This window comes from Manis javanica, chromosome 1 (genome assembly GCF_040802235.1).
Source record: "Manis javanica isolate MJ-LG chromosome 1, MJ_LKY, whole genome shotgun sequence".
NCBI classification, from domain to species: Eukaryota; Metazoa; Chordata; class Mammalia; order Pholidota; family Manidae; genus Manis; species Manis javanica.
In genome coordinates this window covers 54,936,494-54,955,002 of record NC_133156.1, presented here as the reverse complement: position 1 = coordinate 54,955,002, position 18,509 = coordinate 54,936,494, and the positions used below count along the sequence as shown (strand labels likewise).

The following is an 18,509-nucleotide window of genomic DNA, read 5'->3' as shown; positions in this document are numbered from 1 at the left end:
AATGTTCTTCATGTCTTCTTTCAACTCCTGTCTTTTCATCTCAGCCTCTCCTCTTTTTGCAGCTTTTGTTCAGATTCACAGAACATTTTACTTCCTGCATTCCTGAAATGTTTGTCTGCTGTCTTCGTCTGCCTGTTCTTCAGTACTTTCTCATTTTTTAACTCAGTTTCGCTTCATGTCCTGATCACTCCAAGATGTTCTGTGGTCCAAGTATTCTCTCTTTAAGCACACTGGCACATGATAAGATCTGGCCAATCTCTGTGTTTGGTGACAAAGTTTAACTACTGCTTTGGTTCTTTTTCTAACAACTCATGTGACCGTCAAATACTTGTTTTGCATGTATTACTTGTGGTGCACTTAGGTGCATGGCTCCCGCTAATCCAATTCTCAGCTTCTAGCTGGCTTTCCGTTAGAGCAGGAGTCAGCAAACTACTGTCTGTGGCCTGTAGGGCTCCCTAGCTAAGAGTGGTTTTATATTTTTTAAAGGTTTGTTAAAAAACAAAACCCAAAAAATTAAGGATATGTGACAAAAACCATTTGTGGTCCACAAAGCCTGGAAATATTTCTGACATGGTCTTTTATTGGGATTGTTGCAACCACTCACAGTTGGGCTAGAATATCTCTCCTTTTACCTCCCGCTGGCTCTTTGAATTGATGGAGTGCAGCCCCAAACTACAAACTCTGACATCAGCATCTTTCCTGCTGGAGCTCCTACTTGTGGGGTTTATTCACTGGGGCTTGATCTCAGAAGAACCAACCTACACTTGCTTTTTGCATGGTGCCACCGTCAATTGGAAAAAGAAAGATGCATGGGGTGGCTGTGGACACAGAGGTGGTTGTACTGAAAAGCAGAAGGCAGAGTACTGGGGAAGAGGACCTCACAGATTGGCACTATGAGTTGTGGAAGGATGGTGATCTTACTTTCGGGTTACTATGAACCCTGGATATCTGTAATCAGCGTCAGAATAAGACATATATTCCTACTTCCTACTTTATGTGTGTGTGTGTGTGTAAAAGGATTTCATTGCAAAAAAAGTTATAGAATCACTAAGTGAAAGTTTAAAGACAATAGACTAACATGATGATTTATTACTACATTAATCCAAAAAGCATAATCATTAATGTTACCTGTAATCATGCACTATTTTTCTTGCATTCTCTAGTTGTTCATTGGTTAACAGAATATTCCTGGGGTCTGTTACAGTGAAGAAATGATTGGCTCGTCCAACAAAGGTGCTTTGATCCCATCGAGGTTCCTTGATGTTAATGTTTGGTGGAAGTTCTCCAGACATGGTCCTGGACTACAGGGTATCAAAAAGACAAGTCTAGTTAAGACTTACAATGCTGCCAAACATTTAGAAACTTTCTAGTCAAATTAATCTTCTAGTAAAGATTTATGTACATTCCTATTTATAAAAATAATTTTGCATAAATGGAAGAAAGATAATTTAAATCCGAAGTTAATTTTTGTCCACAAATCTCAATTGATCTTAAACAAAGTTCAATAATTTTCTATATATTTCTCTTTGTAAGTATGTAGCATTTTATCATTCCTTACTTTTTGAAATTACACCTGGAAATACGCTAAGAAAAACAGATATATAAAAACTTAAAAATAACATCAACAGGGTCTGAAGTTTGAATGCCTTTTTCTGGGTGAAACAACCAACGTCAAGCTACCACTGCATTCTGGCCCACCAACATTGTTATTTCTCCCAGTAGAAGTGACTAGTAATGCAAGAAGCATTAAATGCCAAAAATTTTCTGGTAAAAAAGATTCATATTCTTTCAGCCTTGTTCAGCATATAAACCACCAATCAAATATGAAACATTATGTTCCTTAATCTAACGGGAACATAGTGGAAAAAACACATTCTTACAACCTCATGAATAGGAGTAATACTGTAACATACAATTTCCATCATAAAATACCTATTTTCTGGCTAAGAACCATTACTTTTTTCCAAAAGTAATTAATTTCTTTCTCTGAGTAATACATGCTTATTTTTAGAACTGCACTGTATTATTGTAATAGGTGCTTATGGTAGTATTCTGAATAAGCTTACTGTAGAAAACAAAGAATAATGAAACAAAAGCTCCTACAGTCCAGCCATGCTGAAATAGCCATTGTTAATGTTTTGGTACATTTCCTTGCAGACATTTTATATGCATATTATCATATAATTAACAAAATTAAGTTGATATCATACTATATATTTTAATTTCCTGATTTCTTCTTTTGGTAATAATTTATTGAGCATTCCCCAAGGCACTAAATATTTATTTTGGCTATCTAACAACACTTTTAGTGTTGAACTTATTTTCAGTTTTTTACCATGATAAATAATGCTGCTCCTATGAATCTTGTCATGTCTATGAATCTTTCCCCTCAAAGCTGGTGATTTCCTTAGACTAGCTCTCTCACATGATATTAGTAGACTGAAGGATCTAACTACAATAAAAGGCTTCAAGCCATCACTTTCTTATTCCTGTTTCCCTATCCTATGTTTCTAATACCAGCTCTAAAAGCAGCTTTCTTCTCCAGTCATTTTTCATTGAGATTTTTTAGTGCTCCACACGTTCTGAGGTACATTAAGATGCCAGGTGCAGATACCAGGTACTCTTGTCATTTGTACTTCATCAAAATTTCAAATTGCTGCATATCAAGACTCTCTGGATCAAAATTGAACATGTTAGGCCCACAGATGTAAGGAATCTAGTGTATGTGGAAACAACTGGTCAGAAAGTAAAAATCATCCATTAGTCATAAAGTCGGCTGAGATAATGAACAGATAGAGCCAGCTGCAAAGCTAACAGGAAACCCTATTTTTCCCAAGGTCACAATGCAGTTATAGTGTCATAACAACACCTGTCTTTGAGTGACCACTACTTTCTTATCTTAAGAAACTTTGTTCTGTATAGTCACAGACTGTCAGAAACTCTGCTGTTTAAAACCAGAGCAGGAAGAATGAAATGTCCCACTCTTGACACAGAAAAGGAACCTACATTTCCAGCCCAGATGCAGAGTTTCAGATTAGGGAGTTTCTTAACCTGACATTCCACATCCTTCTTAACTTCATAATTTCCAAGAAAACAGGGCCATGGGGCCACTTCACAGTCCAGACATTTACATCCAGCCCCACTTTGAGCCAATCAAAATACTACTTCACTAAGCTTCACCTAAACCCCCTCTTCTCCAAGGTGCTTTTAAAGACCTATCTCCTCCTTTGTTGGTGAGATGCCCCCAGATCATCGGGCATGTGGTCTCTTTCATTGCAATAAGTCATTAAACATGCTTCGCTGGACTACTGGTTTGTTCCTGTAGGTTTTTGGCTGATTGGGCTCTGATAAGGGAAATGAAATGTCTAGATTTTAGATCAGAACACATCAAAATCATGCACATCACGTACAGGGATACAGGAAATATAATGTATATCAGTGAGCTGTGTCACTGTATGAAGAAATGTCTACATTTCAAATTAGAAGACATCAAATGTATTATTTATAAAACATAAACAAAAAGCAAAAAACAAAACAAAAAAACCCCTCCAATTCATACCCAGGAGGGCAGTGGTTTTCAGACTTGCCTGCAGAGACCTAGGGCTCTGGTGGGGCACCTTCGTGACTCAGGAAGTGGAAAGGAGTTGGCAGGTGGGAATCAGTAGGTGGGCTCTGGGCCCCTAAGTTTGTGTTCAAGAACAGCGGGTTTGCTTTTTTCTGCCTTCTACATCTGTTTGATGACAAAGATCATCTGAAAAGAGGCTTCTATTGCTTGGGGGAAAAAAAAGAAAAAAGGAAAAAGTTGGAAACCACTACAGGAGAAGATCTATGAGGTGGTTCACGTCCAGAAGGCCTCATGACTCTTCAGGCATTTTTTTTTAAACTCCAGTTTCACAGTCAACCCTGGCATACATTTGATTAGTGTTTCTCAAACTATTTGTCAAAGGACCTGCTTTAGTTTTTCTAATTTCTAATCCCCATCTTGAACCAATACTTTCATGAACTATATTAAAAATGAATCCGAAGAAAAATGAAATAAAAAAATTGGATAAAAAATAAAAGCCCCAATTTTTTATTTTTAGTTTCAGTAGATATGACTGTATCATATTGTTTTGAAAGTTCCTAAACACTTACTTTCAATTTCTATACTTACCTCAATGTGTACATGTAATAAACAATTCACACTGACTTTGTCTACAGGTCATACCTTGAATTTACACTTATGTGTATGGTTGACACTGTTTCTAAACATAAATGTCATCAAATAAATGCTATATCTGATCATATAACTGAAAGACAGATAATCTGGTTTAACTCCCATTTCTGAATGGTTTAACGTAAGATATAATCCCTACCTTTTGGATTACAATTTAAAGAGAACAGGAGAAATTCTTACCAAAACAAATATTTTAGCTTTGTTTTTCCTTTAAGGTCTAAAAAATGCTGCTACCTTTAATGCTCAATTATTGGGCACCTACCATGTGACAGATTCCTGGGCTACATTAGCAAACAAGCACAAAAATTCCTGCCCTAGTGGAGCTGATATTGGGGTGGCAGGGATAGAAGGAGAGACTCACAATAAGCAAAAACATAAGAGGTAAGTCAACTATTCATTAATTAGAAGGCAGTAAAGGTTTGGGTATAAAACATAACGGGATAAGAAACACCATGACTATGGACTGCATTTTTAAATAGGGTAGTCAGTGTAGGGCTGACTGAAAAAATAACTTTGGAGCAAGATCAGAAGAAAGTGAAGAACTGAATCATGTGGGTGTCTGGGTGACAGAGCATTCCAGGCAGGAGGAACAGAGGTTGCAAAGACTGTAAGAATAGCAAGAAGGCATGCAGCTGGAGTGGAGTGCAGAAGGGAAGAGGGAGACAGGAGACAGGGAGGGGTTTCAGTTGGAGTCAGACTGTTTGGGGCCTTGTGGAGACTGCAAGGCCTTTGCATTCTACTCTGATGGAAAGGAGAATCACTGGAGGGTTCAGATCAGAGGATCAAAATGATCTGACTGACAATTTAAAGGGATTTCTCTGGCTGCTTGTGTGGAGAATACACTGGGGATATAAGAGCAGATGCAGAAAAAGCCAAGTGCAAGTAATCCAGGAGAGAGCCGATGGTGGTGCAGGCCATGGTGGGAGGATGGGGGTGGCAAGACCTGCGACATTCTGGTTATTTTGTTGATGGAACCAACAGGATTTCCTGACAGCTTAGATGTGGAGAGTGAGAGAAAGGAAGCACAACTCCTAAGGTATTTGGCTGGAGGAGCAGCAAATCTCGGAGTGCAAACAGCAAGTTCAGGTTTGTACAGAGTAAGGTCAAGATGCCTAGGAGACATCCAAGTGGAGATGTGCAGGAGGCAGCTGGATTCAGGGGTCTGGAGTTCAGGGGAGAGGTTAAGTTGGGGATATACATCTGGGAGTAGTCAGGACAGAGACTGCATTTGAAATCATGCAATGGGATGAGCTCACCAAGGAAGTAATTATAAGTAGAGAATACTTCCAAGGACTCCATTCAGAGGTCAGAAATGTCTAAGTTACAGCAAAGGAGGCTGAGAAGGATGACCAGGTGGTGGAAAGTCAGGAGAGCGTGGTACCCTGGAAAACAGATGAAGGGAGTCTATCATTAGTCCCAGGGCCAATAGGAAGAACCAAAGGTAGTTGGTTGCTCACATTTTGTGGGAGGGAAGAGAGGGGAATATAACTCACTGAGGGACCAGCCTGGGGTAGAAGAACACTGCAAAAAAGGTCCTCTCTGCAAGTTCTGAAAATTCTAAGCAATGGTGGTAAGAAATGGGGAGAGACTGCACACACATTAAATGCCCTCTCCTCTAAGAACTGTTAATTCTGCGAAGCCACGGGCACAAACCGGTGGCCCCTTACTAATGGAGCACATCGAAATACCTGGAGAGCTTTTCAAAAAGACAATTACAATCCCCTTTCTAGAGATTCTGGCCCCATAGGCCCAATGTAAGGCTGGGCATGTGATTATGTAGTAGCTCTGGCGTGGCCTGCAGGCTCTCCAGGGAGCAGGCTGAGCTGAGCGCAGGGTGGGAGTTCTTTCCCTCCCTGTGTCCTCTCTGTGCGGCCTGGCCATCCCTCATCCATCCACGGTGGTCCTCAGTGGACAGCTAGTGATCGGGATTTTTCTCATGAAATTGAGTACCAAATAATCTTCCTTCCCTTTAAAGTATAATTCTATCACTATTTCTCCTTTACATGCTGCATAAATGATAAAAAAAAATTAAAACATAGTTTTCATGTAATTCTAGTTCTTAATAACAAACCACCTCCCGTTTGTGGATAGAAAGCAACATCTAGGTCAAGTCGTCACCAACATGAGCCAGTTTAAAACATGGCTACTTTACAAAAGAAAAAAATGTTCTTATTGCATAAGAGCTGGATAGGATCTTAAAAATGGCCCATCATTCTTAACCTCAGCATATAGATGAGGAAACTGAGGCCCACAGTGGGGAGATAACTTGCCAGATTGTGTGATTGGTGCTGGTGGGAGAAGATCTGGGAGGACCAAAGGAGGACTCCCCTCCCAGGCACTGCTCTGCCAACTGACTCTTTCTAGTCTGCTCCTCTCTTTTAACTATTAAAAAGTAGTAAAGAGCGCAGCCATCCGGAGGCCTGCCAGTCCAGGCTTGCCCCCGCAACCGCGCCGCCAGGTTGGCACCTTTCTAGAGAGGTGTTCTTAAGCACTGCTGACTACATGGTTCTGACAGTATTTCAAGCAATGGGTGGTGACAGTTTTACAACAGGTGCTTCTCAACTAGGAATTTCTGCAGAGCCACTGGAAGAAGTCATTATGCTGTACAACCTCAAGATACTGTAGACAATGAATGATCATGAAGCCACAGTGGTTCAAAATAAAGTTTCAGGGAACCAGATCTGTGTGTTCCAATTGCATATGTGGCAATGATAAGGAAAAGCACCACACCTCAGAGACAGACTGCACAGGACACCAAAGAAGTGTTCCGGAATGTTTGAGTTCCCCACTTTCTAACACCTGATGCTAGTGAATGATGCCATGGGAAGAACAGGAAGTCATCAGCGGGGAGGGTAGTCTCATTGCCATGTCTACCATGGCTTTGACAGTTATGCAGAAGTGTGGAAGTATCTTGGGAAATTTGGAGAGACTATGAAGAGAGAGACAGCAATGGTGGAACATCACAGCCACAGGTGAGCAAGCCAAGAGCTTCCCCAGGAGGAATTCACTAACCAGTTACCAGATGGTTTGATAACTGCAGATGGTCAACAGCTAAATGTATGGTTTGCACAATATCATATTGGCAGATTTGATGTTCAACACTTTGTTTTCATGGTCTGAAGAAATGTGGAATGGGGGTGACAGAAATGAGAGTGGTAATAAGATTTCAGAGCAGGGACATCAGGAAATGACCAGTGAAAGGAGTCTCTTAATACATTTGAATTGCTGGGCTGTAGCTTCTTCCTGAAATACTTGACCAATCGAGGTGTTAATTCTGATTTAGGAATGTTTTTTCATGAATGAGTTTAAAGAAAAATTTGCATTTTAAAGGAGTTAAAAATTTTTTTTTGTTTGAGAAAAAAAGATAAAAATAAAAGTTTCTGTGGTTGACACCACTTACACTAAGAACAAAGTCAAGGCTTTATCACAAGACAAAATCACTTAGAGTGAACTGAGGATGCCAGCTATCTGGGACCATTAATAATTACAGCATTAGACTGTCTTTAAATAGGTCATTTCTAAAGAGATATATCTTACCTATTGTATGTTGATAAATTAATTAATCCATCAAAGGTGATTAATATATTACAGGAAAAATAACTGTTAAAATACAGTCTCTTGACTAAGGTTTTGGGTAAACATAGCATCATGGAACCTCATCAAAATAAATTTCTTCAAGTCTTTTCATTCATTCATTCACAAACAAAATTTGTGCATTCAGTATTCACTGAAGGCCTCTCCTGTACCTAACACAATAAGATGAAAAACACACACAAATGAACCAGCCTAAATTTCCCCAAGCCCACTTGTAGACATCCTTCACATAGAGAGCTTATTAGGTATGGATATTAACTCTGTGGATGAAGTCTTAAATTGAGTTACCAGATTACTAACCTGGGTGAATCTTACTGAAGATTGTGATATGAATGACTGTGGCATCCAAATCTGTACATTTTTTAAAAATACCCATTATTTCAATGGAGTAAATCCTCTTTGAAATCCACAATAACACAGTCACAAAATTTAAAAGCTTTTGAAGCCAAAGTGAACAGCATGACAAAGATTCTGTATTCATAATATATTAATACGTACTACAGGCCTACTGGTAATGTTAGTTAACCCCATCTTTTTCCAAGTTACTCTGTTTTTATATCACAATCTTCATGAACAATTCTGGGAGGGCATTATTTCCTTTTAGGTTAGATATCACACAGCGCATCTCCTGATTCCTCAGCTGGGGACCACCTCTACCACACATACAAGCCTTCATGGCTGGTTAACATCTGCTTCAATTAGGCAATGGTTGATCGATTTAGTGCCTAAATAAGTTTACTGAACCAGTTGGTTAGCTGAGCTTGAATTCCTGGTGAGCTGCATTTTCTTATCTGTTCAGTAATTTAGAATCCCTTGAATGAAGGGCGCGAGGGAAGGGGTGTAGTGGTTAGGAGATTGTGTTTGTGAAGGTGGCAAATCTGAGTTCAAATCCCAGCTCTACTGATGACTCTGTGACTTTGTATACATTAGCCCACTGCTCCAAGTTTCTGTATCTTTATCAACAGAATCAGGGTATTGCCTAATAATAACTAATATTTAATGACCGCTTATTGTATGGGCTTTCCTTATATTATCTCATCTAACCCTCATATCAGTTTGATTTACAGGGGCGGTTAGCTAACCTGCTTAAGTAGGGGTGCCAGAATGTGAACCTAAGTTGTCTGGCTCCAGAACCTTGTTCCTTGGAGAGGTGGCTGTTAACACAAAAGCATTTCCCTGGAGATTCTGATTCAGTAGAGCTGTGGTACGACTAGGACTAGATTTTTAAGAGGTACACCAGGCATATCCTATGATTAGATAAATCTGGGAAACAATATATTGGAAAGAATGTAAAAATTATAAATAAGTAACAACCAAATGTTGGGCCACTTAAAGGAAGATGTTTATCCTCTTGCAGGGCAATATAATTATTTAGATGACTCCCTGGCCTTTCACACTATTGCTGGGCCTTTCTGACTGGTTCCTGTGAGGGAGGCTCCTTGCCCTGTGGTCCAGTCCCACGAGCACCTACACTGACAAGATAAGGAATAAGAATGGGACTGGGACAAATGCAGTCTGGATTGGAGTCCTGATTCTGTCACTTCCTTTCCAGGCATGTCACTGGGTGAGTCACTTTACATCTCTGAGCCTCAATTTTCTCATCCGTATAAGATGGGTAAGAGTTGCCTCACAGAATTGGTGGGATTAGCAAACTGAAGTGTACAAGAGGGCTTTTAACCTTTATTAATTGTAAAATGCCAAACAAAGGTAGGGATCATTAATAACAAGCCAGTTATCCATGAACAAAGCTCCTGTGCAGTTGCTGTTGGGAGTGGGGGCTGGGGGACTGGAATGGAGCTTGGCTGCCTGAAAAAGATGTCAGAGATGACTAAGAAAAGTACCTTTTCTCCAAGATAAACTTTATTTCAAACTCTTAACTACATGCCAAGAAAATGCTTAACTACTGGAGAAAAAAGGATTTTCCAAAATTTCACAGGAAACAAGTTAGCAGGGAATGTGCTTTATCAGGGACTTAGTAACAAAGATCTTTAACCCTGGCTAAAGATTAATGATGATAATTAAGTTATTAAACTGGAAGCGTGCTGTTGATTAAAACGACTGCAGTGTGAAAGAGTTAAGAGTCTAGTTGCCCTGATTTTAGTTAGGGCCAGGCAGATGTGAAAGATCTTGTCAAAGTCAGTCTCAGTGGGGGCATGACTGAGTGCCCATTATGTGTCAGACACTGGGGTTTCCATGCATTATTATACTGCTAAATCCTCATTTCAGCCCTCCAAAAAAATTTCCCCTATTTCGTAGAGTTGCTTAGAGAAATGAGTGCTGTGCCTAAGATGACACAGCCTGGAAGTGGTTCTGTCTGACTTAATACCACGTTCCTTGAGAGGCCAGAGGTGGTATGTCCACCACAGGCCATCACACTGAGTCAAGGAGCCTAAACAGCACATATACTAATTTGTTTGGCTTTGGGCTCACCCTCCACACACAACATTCCTTTCTTATGGGCATGGCCACCAGGAGATCAAATTATAGATCAGGAAGTTGAAACCTGTGCAATGAACTAGGTTCCACAATCCAAAGGGCATTTCCACTCAGCAATGGCCTTCTATTGTGTACTCTTCTCTATTCCAGGGGGCCTGTCTAGAATCAGAAGACATGGAGTATTGTCTTCTGCCGGTCTCTCTGCCACCATCATCCCATCCCCCTGACCCTCCAACAGATCCATTCTTCTAGCAGCTTTAAAACACCCAGGTTACAACATAATCATTGTTCATACTTCACTTTTCAAGATAACTTTGGGTTTGGATTTATTACAGTTTTTTGGATGGGTGAAGTTCATTGCCATTAAAAAAAAAATTCTATTGGTTTCTACTTGTGAAGGTGGCATCAACCTATAAAAACGGTAAAATACTACCAACCAGTAGTATTTTGCACATATTCAGTTGAATATTTTACCACCCACTTTAAAGAAACAAATCACAGATTACATATATCTATTAAAGTATTTTACAAAGTAATAGTAGTTGACTAAAAACTTACTAACTTTGACGTCTATAATTAAGTGTAGGTTTGATGTGTATTCTAACTTAACAATTCTGTATTTTCTAGAAAACGATTGGCCTTTTTAAAAAAATGACTCACTGCTACTGATTTCTTACCTTTAACCTTAAGCAAAAGGTTGGTTCCACCCATGATTATGGTCCAACTAAATGCATCTAACCACTGACTGAATAGTACGATACAGACCCTGTATTTTACTCAAGCATCAGAGAGCAAAGACATTGATGGTGGACCTGCTCTAATGGTTGCTCGCTGCTGCCCTAGCTGTCCTCTCAGCTTTCCCTGCAGGAAGTGAGGAGGGTGAAGGGATGTTGGCACCTTTCTCTATACACCCATCCACATGGGATTTCACAAAAGTTCTACAGAGTATTCAGAACATTCTAAAAACTTCAGACTCTGAATTACAGCCAGCCCTTGCTATACAAGTTCATCTCTGACAACTGCAAACTCAAATCTCATCCCTTTCCTGAAGTCCCAATGGGGCTTAAAAAGCCTGCACTCAATCTACCCTTTGAATGGACACTATGAGCAATTATGTATCAGAGCTGCATAGGAACTGATACATCTTCCTCTCCAGACACCGTCGTTTTTGAAAAGCAGACGCATGTAATTCAGAGGGGAGGAAAGACCTACTTGAGGTCCCAGAACTTACTGAAGCCTCTACTCATCCTCCTCAAGAGTCCCCCTTATTTTATGTCACATCTGACTCTAGGACCATCAGCATTGCAAAGCCTCCTTGTTAACCTGCTTTCCCACCTTGCACCTATTACAATGCTTGGAACACAGAAGCAGCTCAGAAAACTGGAGGTGGACAAAGGAAGAGAAAATCTAGAGGAACCTAAGTAAAAATCCACAAGGCAAGGCAGAAAAGACATTATGACTTTGAGAAAAAGTACAAACAAAATGCAGTGGGATTCAAGAAGGCAGGTAGATTGAGTGTCCACGGAATGGTGATGTGCCCGAGCTCGGAAGTCACTCAGAGCTAGGCTTTTTAATTCAGGCACTCAACAGCTATTCACTGGGGGCCTACTTTATGCAGGCAATTGCTGGGTGCAGGGGATAGATAGATGAGCAAAACAATCTAGGCCCTGATCACAAGGAGAGAATAAAACAAGCAGGTTAATTTCAACTGATGACAAATGCTATTAAAGAAAAAACATCTAACAAAGGACACGTGCAGGAGAGGGCAATTTTAGACAATGGGGCCCGGGGAAAGCATCTTTGAAGAACTAGCATTTAAACTGAGACTCAGATGGTTAGCTGTGACCTTGTGCAGGTTACTCAACCTCTCTGAGCCCATTTTCTCATCTGTTAGGAAAGTACCTATCCGGGCTTGTGAAGGTAAATGGACCTAAATCACTTGCACAATAGTAGATATTGTGGTTACTGGTTAGCTATTCTGGGACGGCTGAGACCCGTGACTCTGGGGAAAGATCGGAAATGCAAGGTCCACCCAGGACCACTATTATTACTCACCGCTTTCTTTCAAACTAGACTGTGAGTTCTAGGCCAGGGGCCAGTTGGTCGCCTCTGATCCCAGACTCCCGCTCTGCGCCAGGAGAAGCCAAGAGCCAGGAGTGTGAGGGGTGTGGGGGTCCGTGTCACCTGGTCACCTGGCAGTCACTCGCGCGGGTCCGCGCGGTGGCCTGTCCCCCGGCAGCCATCTTGGGTGCCCTCACCGCAGCGAGTTTCGTCCCGCGGCCGCCGGGGACCGCGTGGCAGGGCGCGCGGCGGCGTGCAGGGAGGAACCCCCCTCGCATCGGACGCAAGCCCCACTCCAGCACCGTGGCACAGGGGAGCGTACGGGGAGGTCAGCTTTCTGGAGGCGGGGCGCTGTCAGGCCGCGGGTTTGCAGGGGTTCTCAAGGTGCAGGGACCCCTGGACCGGGCGTCCCCGGCAGGGCGAGGGGGCTTCTGGCCGCGCACCCCGGGATCTCCTTGGCCGGCCCGCGGGCGTGCGCCCCTCCGCCAGGCTCCCTGCGGGTGTCCCACCTCCCTCGCCGGGCCCGCCATCCGCTACTCACCGCTTCCCTGGCTGCAGCCGAGCCGCTCGCTGGACCCGCTCAGCGCCGCCTCCGCGGCCACCGGAAGCGCTTCTCCCGCCACGGGGGCCCCGCGCGCAGCCGCCGCCCGGAGCGCGTCCCCGGAGCGCGTCCCCGTGCGCAGCCACGAGGCCCGGGCGGTGGGGGGGGGGCGCGGACGCGCCCTGCGGGTCGCTGAGCTCTCAGCTTCGCCTCCGCCTGGTGCAGGCGCGAACCCCTGTGCCCGCGCGCTTGCTTCCCGCTCTTCGCCCCGCACTGTCTCCGTCATGAATTCCCAAGTGCATCCTCACGGTGGTGTGGGGCTCTTGTTCAAGCCAGTACCATTGTTTTCCATTTTGGTTTCCCGAGCGGACTCGCCCGTACTTTATTCATTTATTTTTTTTATTCCCAGGGTCTTGCATAGATTAAGCATCCGTCTCCCGCCCCACCCCCACCCTACTCATTTATTGGTTTAAACTGATGTTTCCCACAGTGTGGAATTTGGCACTACTGGCACTACAAGGTGATTTAAGGTGGTCCAAGTGCCACGACCTGATTTATGTCTTAAAAAGAATCAGTCTGGAATAGGCTGTAGGGGAGGTGAAGTGGAGGCAGAAAGAGCACGGTGGGGAGGCTAACGTGGCTAACTCGCGGAGAGATTATAGTGGCTTGGGCCAGCTCGGTAACGGGGGAGATGGTGAGAATTACGGGGTTCTGGCTTTATTTCGGAGGCAGATGGAATCTAATAAATGGCAAGTTACATCATATTCATGGATGGAAAAATGCCATTTTTTAAAGTCATAAATTCTCCCCAACTTAACCTATCAATATATTGCAATTTGAAACAGAATTCTGACAATTCTGCTGTGTGTAAGACAGTGTGTGTGTAACTTGAGAAGATGACTGTAAAATGTATATGGAAAAATAAAGAGCCATAAATGGCCAAAACAATTTTGAAGAAAAAGACAAGGTGGAGTGATTTCATTCTGTGAATACAGAGAGGTAGTTATGTTTGTGCAGAGATCAACATATAACTTAGTGCTGCCAGAAAGAGTTACCAGACATGGACCTTGCATATATTGAAACCTGCTCTTAAGTGGCATCCCAGGCTGTGGGGATGGGGGGAGGGGCAGGGGAGGGGGTGGCAGGAAGGTTATTCACTAAGTGATGACTGGGCAATTGATTCCCTACCATATGCTGTACACAAAACTTGACTCCAGATGGATTAAAGACCCAAATTAGAAGCAAAACTTCCAAATTTTTAGCAGACCTGGTATAAGGAGGCATTCTTAAATAAACACAAAAAGCACAAAACATAAAAGAAAGATTGAGAAGTTAAACCACATTAAAATTAAAAAATCCATGCTTATCAATCCTACCATAGAGAAGTGAAAGAGTTCATGACTGGGAGGAAATATTTCCAACACACAGCTCTGGCAAAGAATATATATTCAGAAAATATAAAAAACATTTACAAATTAATAAGAAGAGAGAGAAACAAGCCAACAGAAGAACATATAAAAAAATGAATACATGCAAATCACAGAGAAGGAAAAACAAATGGCCTTGACCCATAAGAAAAGATATTCAACCTGGCTAGTAAAATTCGTATGAACGTTTAACCATTTTCTGTTCTTTACTGTATACCATGTGTCAAGTGTTAGGCTCAAAGAGATTTTTAAAAATTTCCTTCCCCAAAAAGCTTACTAGCAAGGAGACAGACATGTAAACAGGTAATTTCAGTAAGTGATTACAATTCATACAAAAATTGCAACAATATAATGTGGAGTATGTGACTAGGTGTTATGAGATCACAGAAGAGGATTGATTAGCTTTGCCTGCAGAATGGGGATACAAGAAAGGTATAGTAGATATAGGGTATAAGTTTTCTGTTGCCACAATAATGTATAGCACAACCACAAAACCTCAGCAGTATACAATAGTAAACATTTATTTTTGTTCCCCACTCTGTGGGTTGTCTGTTTCTGGGTCTCAGCAGGGCTCTGTCCTGTTCATTCACAGCTGGGACAAGTGGCCCCACTTAGCGCTTCCCCCTCTCACTCCACCAACAGGCTAACCTGAGCATGCTCACATGGCAAGGGGGTGGAGGGGTTAGAGAGAGAGAGTGACTCAAGGCGTCCTGAGGCTAAGGCTTGGAACTAGCATGCTGTCATATTCATTTCATCCTATTGGTCAAACCAAGTCACAACACCAGCCCAGATTGGGCAGGCGGCGGAGGTGGGGGGCGGGGACTAGAGTTTTTCTTGATGGGAAGATCTACAAAGTGATAAATATGTGTATATATACAGATAGGTAGAGAATTGGGGACATCATTTTTCAAAAAATTTAGTCATGTGTGCGCTTTTTGCCTTCCCAGCATCCCAATTTCTTTTAGGGCAGCTTCCCCCCACTACCAAACCCTCACTTCATTTGATCCTGGGTCAAATTGTCAATCATTGGACTTGATCTTCTCATGCCTGCCACAGTCCTGGGTAAGTGACAGAAACCTGCCCTGAATTTATAAGTAGACACTGGGAGAGAGAAGTTGCCTCCCTCCCCTGCCCTTATTGGAGTTGCTAAGCTGGGAAAAGGTGGATCAGGGCTGCCAGGGCTGCCCTGTTTGCCAGTCTCAGAAGTGAAACTAAGCTGAAGATGTGAGAGAGAGTTCAGATGACATCATTTGAATTTAGCCAGTCCTGAAGGTAGAACTGCCTCCTGGGCTTCCAGTTATGGGGACCAAGAAACCCTTCCACATCACTTTTTTTTAACCACAAGGTCTTCTGAGTTAGATTCTTATCCTTGACAGACAGGTTCACAGAGGTGGTTATATTTAAGCTGAGTGCAACTGAATTTGAAAAAGTAGGAAAAAGAGGCAGATGAAGGACAAAGAAATGAGCTGAGGATTTAAGAATAAGAAGCAGGTATCCACATGTGTTCCCACTATTGTTTTTAAATAAACAGCTTTCAGAAACAACTTTCATGGAAGCTAAAACAGCATTTTTCTGCTTTGTTGGTAAGGAAGCCAAGTGCTTGGGAATTCTTGCTGGGCACATTGACAAAGGTTATAAAACCCATGCATTTTAATATGGACTTTGAACTGTTCGGGGCATGGAAAAACCAAACAATGCTTAAGTCAGCAAAGATGGGGATGCATTTCTGAGCATAGTAAAAGTTCAGTGAGCTGAAGAAAGATCTTGCTGAATATATCACAAAGTGAAGGTTTCCTCCTGGTAGAGGAGGGAATTTGGTGGGAATCTGTTTTTTTCTTTCAAATTAACATTTAAATGAAAGCCTTAAGTTCCAGATTATATTAGTAAAGTTGTTTACGATGACAAAAGAAATACAGAGTCGTATGAATTCGAAAAGCATGAAAAAATTCATGTCCATATTCCATGCTATTCCCCACCACTCCCCCTGAGAGATTTTTAGTATGTTCCTTTCAGTATTTTCTTTTCTTTTTTGACCCATCAATCTTCTGTTCATCCTGTGCTTGAGTTTAGCTCTCTGTGCATGTGACTGGAAGCATGTGGGCCAGCACTTAGGAACGCAGGCTCTGCAGGCAGACCAACTGACTTCTGATGCCGTCTCTGCCGTGGCTGGCTCTGAGACCCTAGACAAATGACTTCTTACCTGGGAGATGTAAACCAAGCCACATCTCCTACTTCTCCCTCACCATCCCATTTGTCTGTTGGGTCACTTGCCGGGCTCCCTAATGCTGTGTTGGGTAAAGGTCCAGGTGGGCATTGCAGGCATAGAAGCCAGTTAGACACAGCCCTGCCAGTGAGACCCTCTGGGTCCAGTGAGGCAGTTAGCACAATACAGGGAGGAGTCAGGTGGTCCAAGCAGCAGACATGGACCCAGAGCAAGGACCAACTGAAATGTTTTAGGTTATGTGTCAAGGAAGGGCTCCTGGCAGAGGTGACTGATGAACCAAGGCTTAAGGGACAAGTATGAGAATGCGAGGTGAAGTGGCTGGAAAGGACATTCTTTGCAGAGCGAACACTATGTGTGGTAGCATAGAGGCTCAACCAGCTGGGTGTGGGTGGGGAAACTGTGGTTTATGTGCGGAAGGATGGTCATGGGGTGGGCCTGGGTGGAGGAGTGGCGCGGTAGCCCTCTCCCTCCTGGTTGTGGGGACAGACAGCTAGAGAGCAGTCAGGAATTCTGCCTGGGAGAGGGGTCGAGGTCAAAGCTGGAGGGAATATCCTCTTAGATTCTTTCATAGGTTATGGAAGGAAGGCATGGGGCCAGGGCCAGGGGCCAGGGCAGGAGAATCAAGGAGGCCAGCAAAGCAGAGAGGGCAGCATGGCAAGTAGACAAATGGGAAACCAAGGGCATTTCTCCAGGCAGAGTGCAGGTGGCAGTGGGATTTCACACTGGTGAGTCTAGTTCTATAGGGACCTTTTAAAACAGTGACTCTTAACCCTGGCTTTAGCTTAGAATCATCCAGGGAACTTTTGAAAGTTTCCCCAGGCCCAGACAAATTACATCAGAATCTTAAAAGGTGGGACCTGGAATCTGGATTTTTTAAAGCTTCAGTGTGCAGCCAGCAGTGGAAGCCCTGCCAAAATGGGATGGACAAAACACCAAAGAACAGACAGAATCATCTTCAATAGGTTCAGAGCGGCCCCTCCCATCCTTGAGGTGCAGAGATTTGCTGCAGGGTCTCCACAGAGCTGAATCCTCCCCATTAGTGTGGCTGGACTGTGGTCGGTAGGTCGGCAGGCTTTTGTTCCTCAAGTATGCAGACAATGACCCTAAGCACATTCTTGTTTGAGAGAGAAAGCCCAGTGGGTCTCACATACAAAGCGTCTGAAAAAACACATCATGAAATTGGCTCTTTGTTTAAAAATAAAGCAACGCTAAATATCATTTGGAAGCCAATTTTATCTTTAAATAGGTTCTGGAGGTTAAACAATGTTGATCATTCTGGGAAAGCTGAGTCACTCCATTATGGGTCATAAGGAACTGGTCCATTAGTTAAAATAATCTTAATAGGGCAGAAAGAAGGAAGAAATAATACCTTATATTTCTTTTTGCTCTGGTTAAGTACTCACTGTTCCATTTCTTTAACTCTTCTGAGAATGATATCATATCCTGCTTGCTCTTTAGAGCCAATCCATTTATTCTTCTAATTTATATTTACGGAGCACCTACTCTGCCGGCACTGGATAGGCACCAGTGAGTAACACAGGGTCCCTTACTTTGTGCTGCTCCCGTTCCCTTGGAGGAGATGGACAATAAACCCATACGTACAGGATTTCAAGGAGTGAAAAGTAGGATGAAGAAAACTGGATAAAAGGATAGAGCAAGGTGAAGATGGGGGTGTATTTCAGAAGGAATATTCAGGGAAGGCTTCTTTGCAGAGGTGACAGTGGAGCAGAGATCTGAGTGAAGGGAAGGAGGCTTGCTAAGATTGGGGAAGAGCATTCCAGGCAGAGGATGGGACAAGTGAAATAGCCTCAAGACTGAAGTAAAAAGCAGAGGCTGTAAAGAAACCTTTGAGTTGGTACGTGAATTTCTGGTATGAGTGTTGATTAGATTGAGACTCAGGGCTCCCGCTGGCACATAAGTGCCTTTGTAGGAATTATAAAAGACCACCATTTCTGGCAAACAAGTGAAAACATGTGTTCCTACCTGTGACTGAAGCAGCGCCAGGTCATC

At 42.8% G+C, this 18,509-nt stretch overlaps 1 protein-coding gene across 7 annotated transcripts in view; it reads right to left on the bottom strand.

Moving 5' to 3' along the window:
- The window catches only part of SFXN1 (sideroflexin 1), a 45,114-nt gene extending 32,112 nt beyond the window's left edge, over positions 1–13,002 (bottom strand). For 4 of the 7 annotated variants that reach the window (XR_005055025.2, XM_017660979.3, XM_017660983.3 and 1 more), the window contains exons 1-2: positions 12,849–13,002; positions 1,129–1,301 (exon numbers count right to left, since the gene is read on the bottom strand). Coding sequence is in view for 6 of the 7 variants with exons in the window: in XM_017660979.3 (XP_017516468.1) it covers positions 1,129–1,292 (164 nt within the window). In the remaining variant the exon portion in view is untranslated. The other 3 variants (XM_036995151.2, XM_017660981.3, XM_017660982.3) reach the window with 3 other exon arrangements.
- Between the last annotated feature and the right edge of the window lie 5,507 nt (positions 13,003–18,509).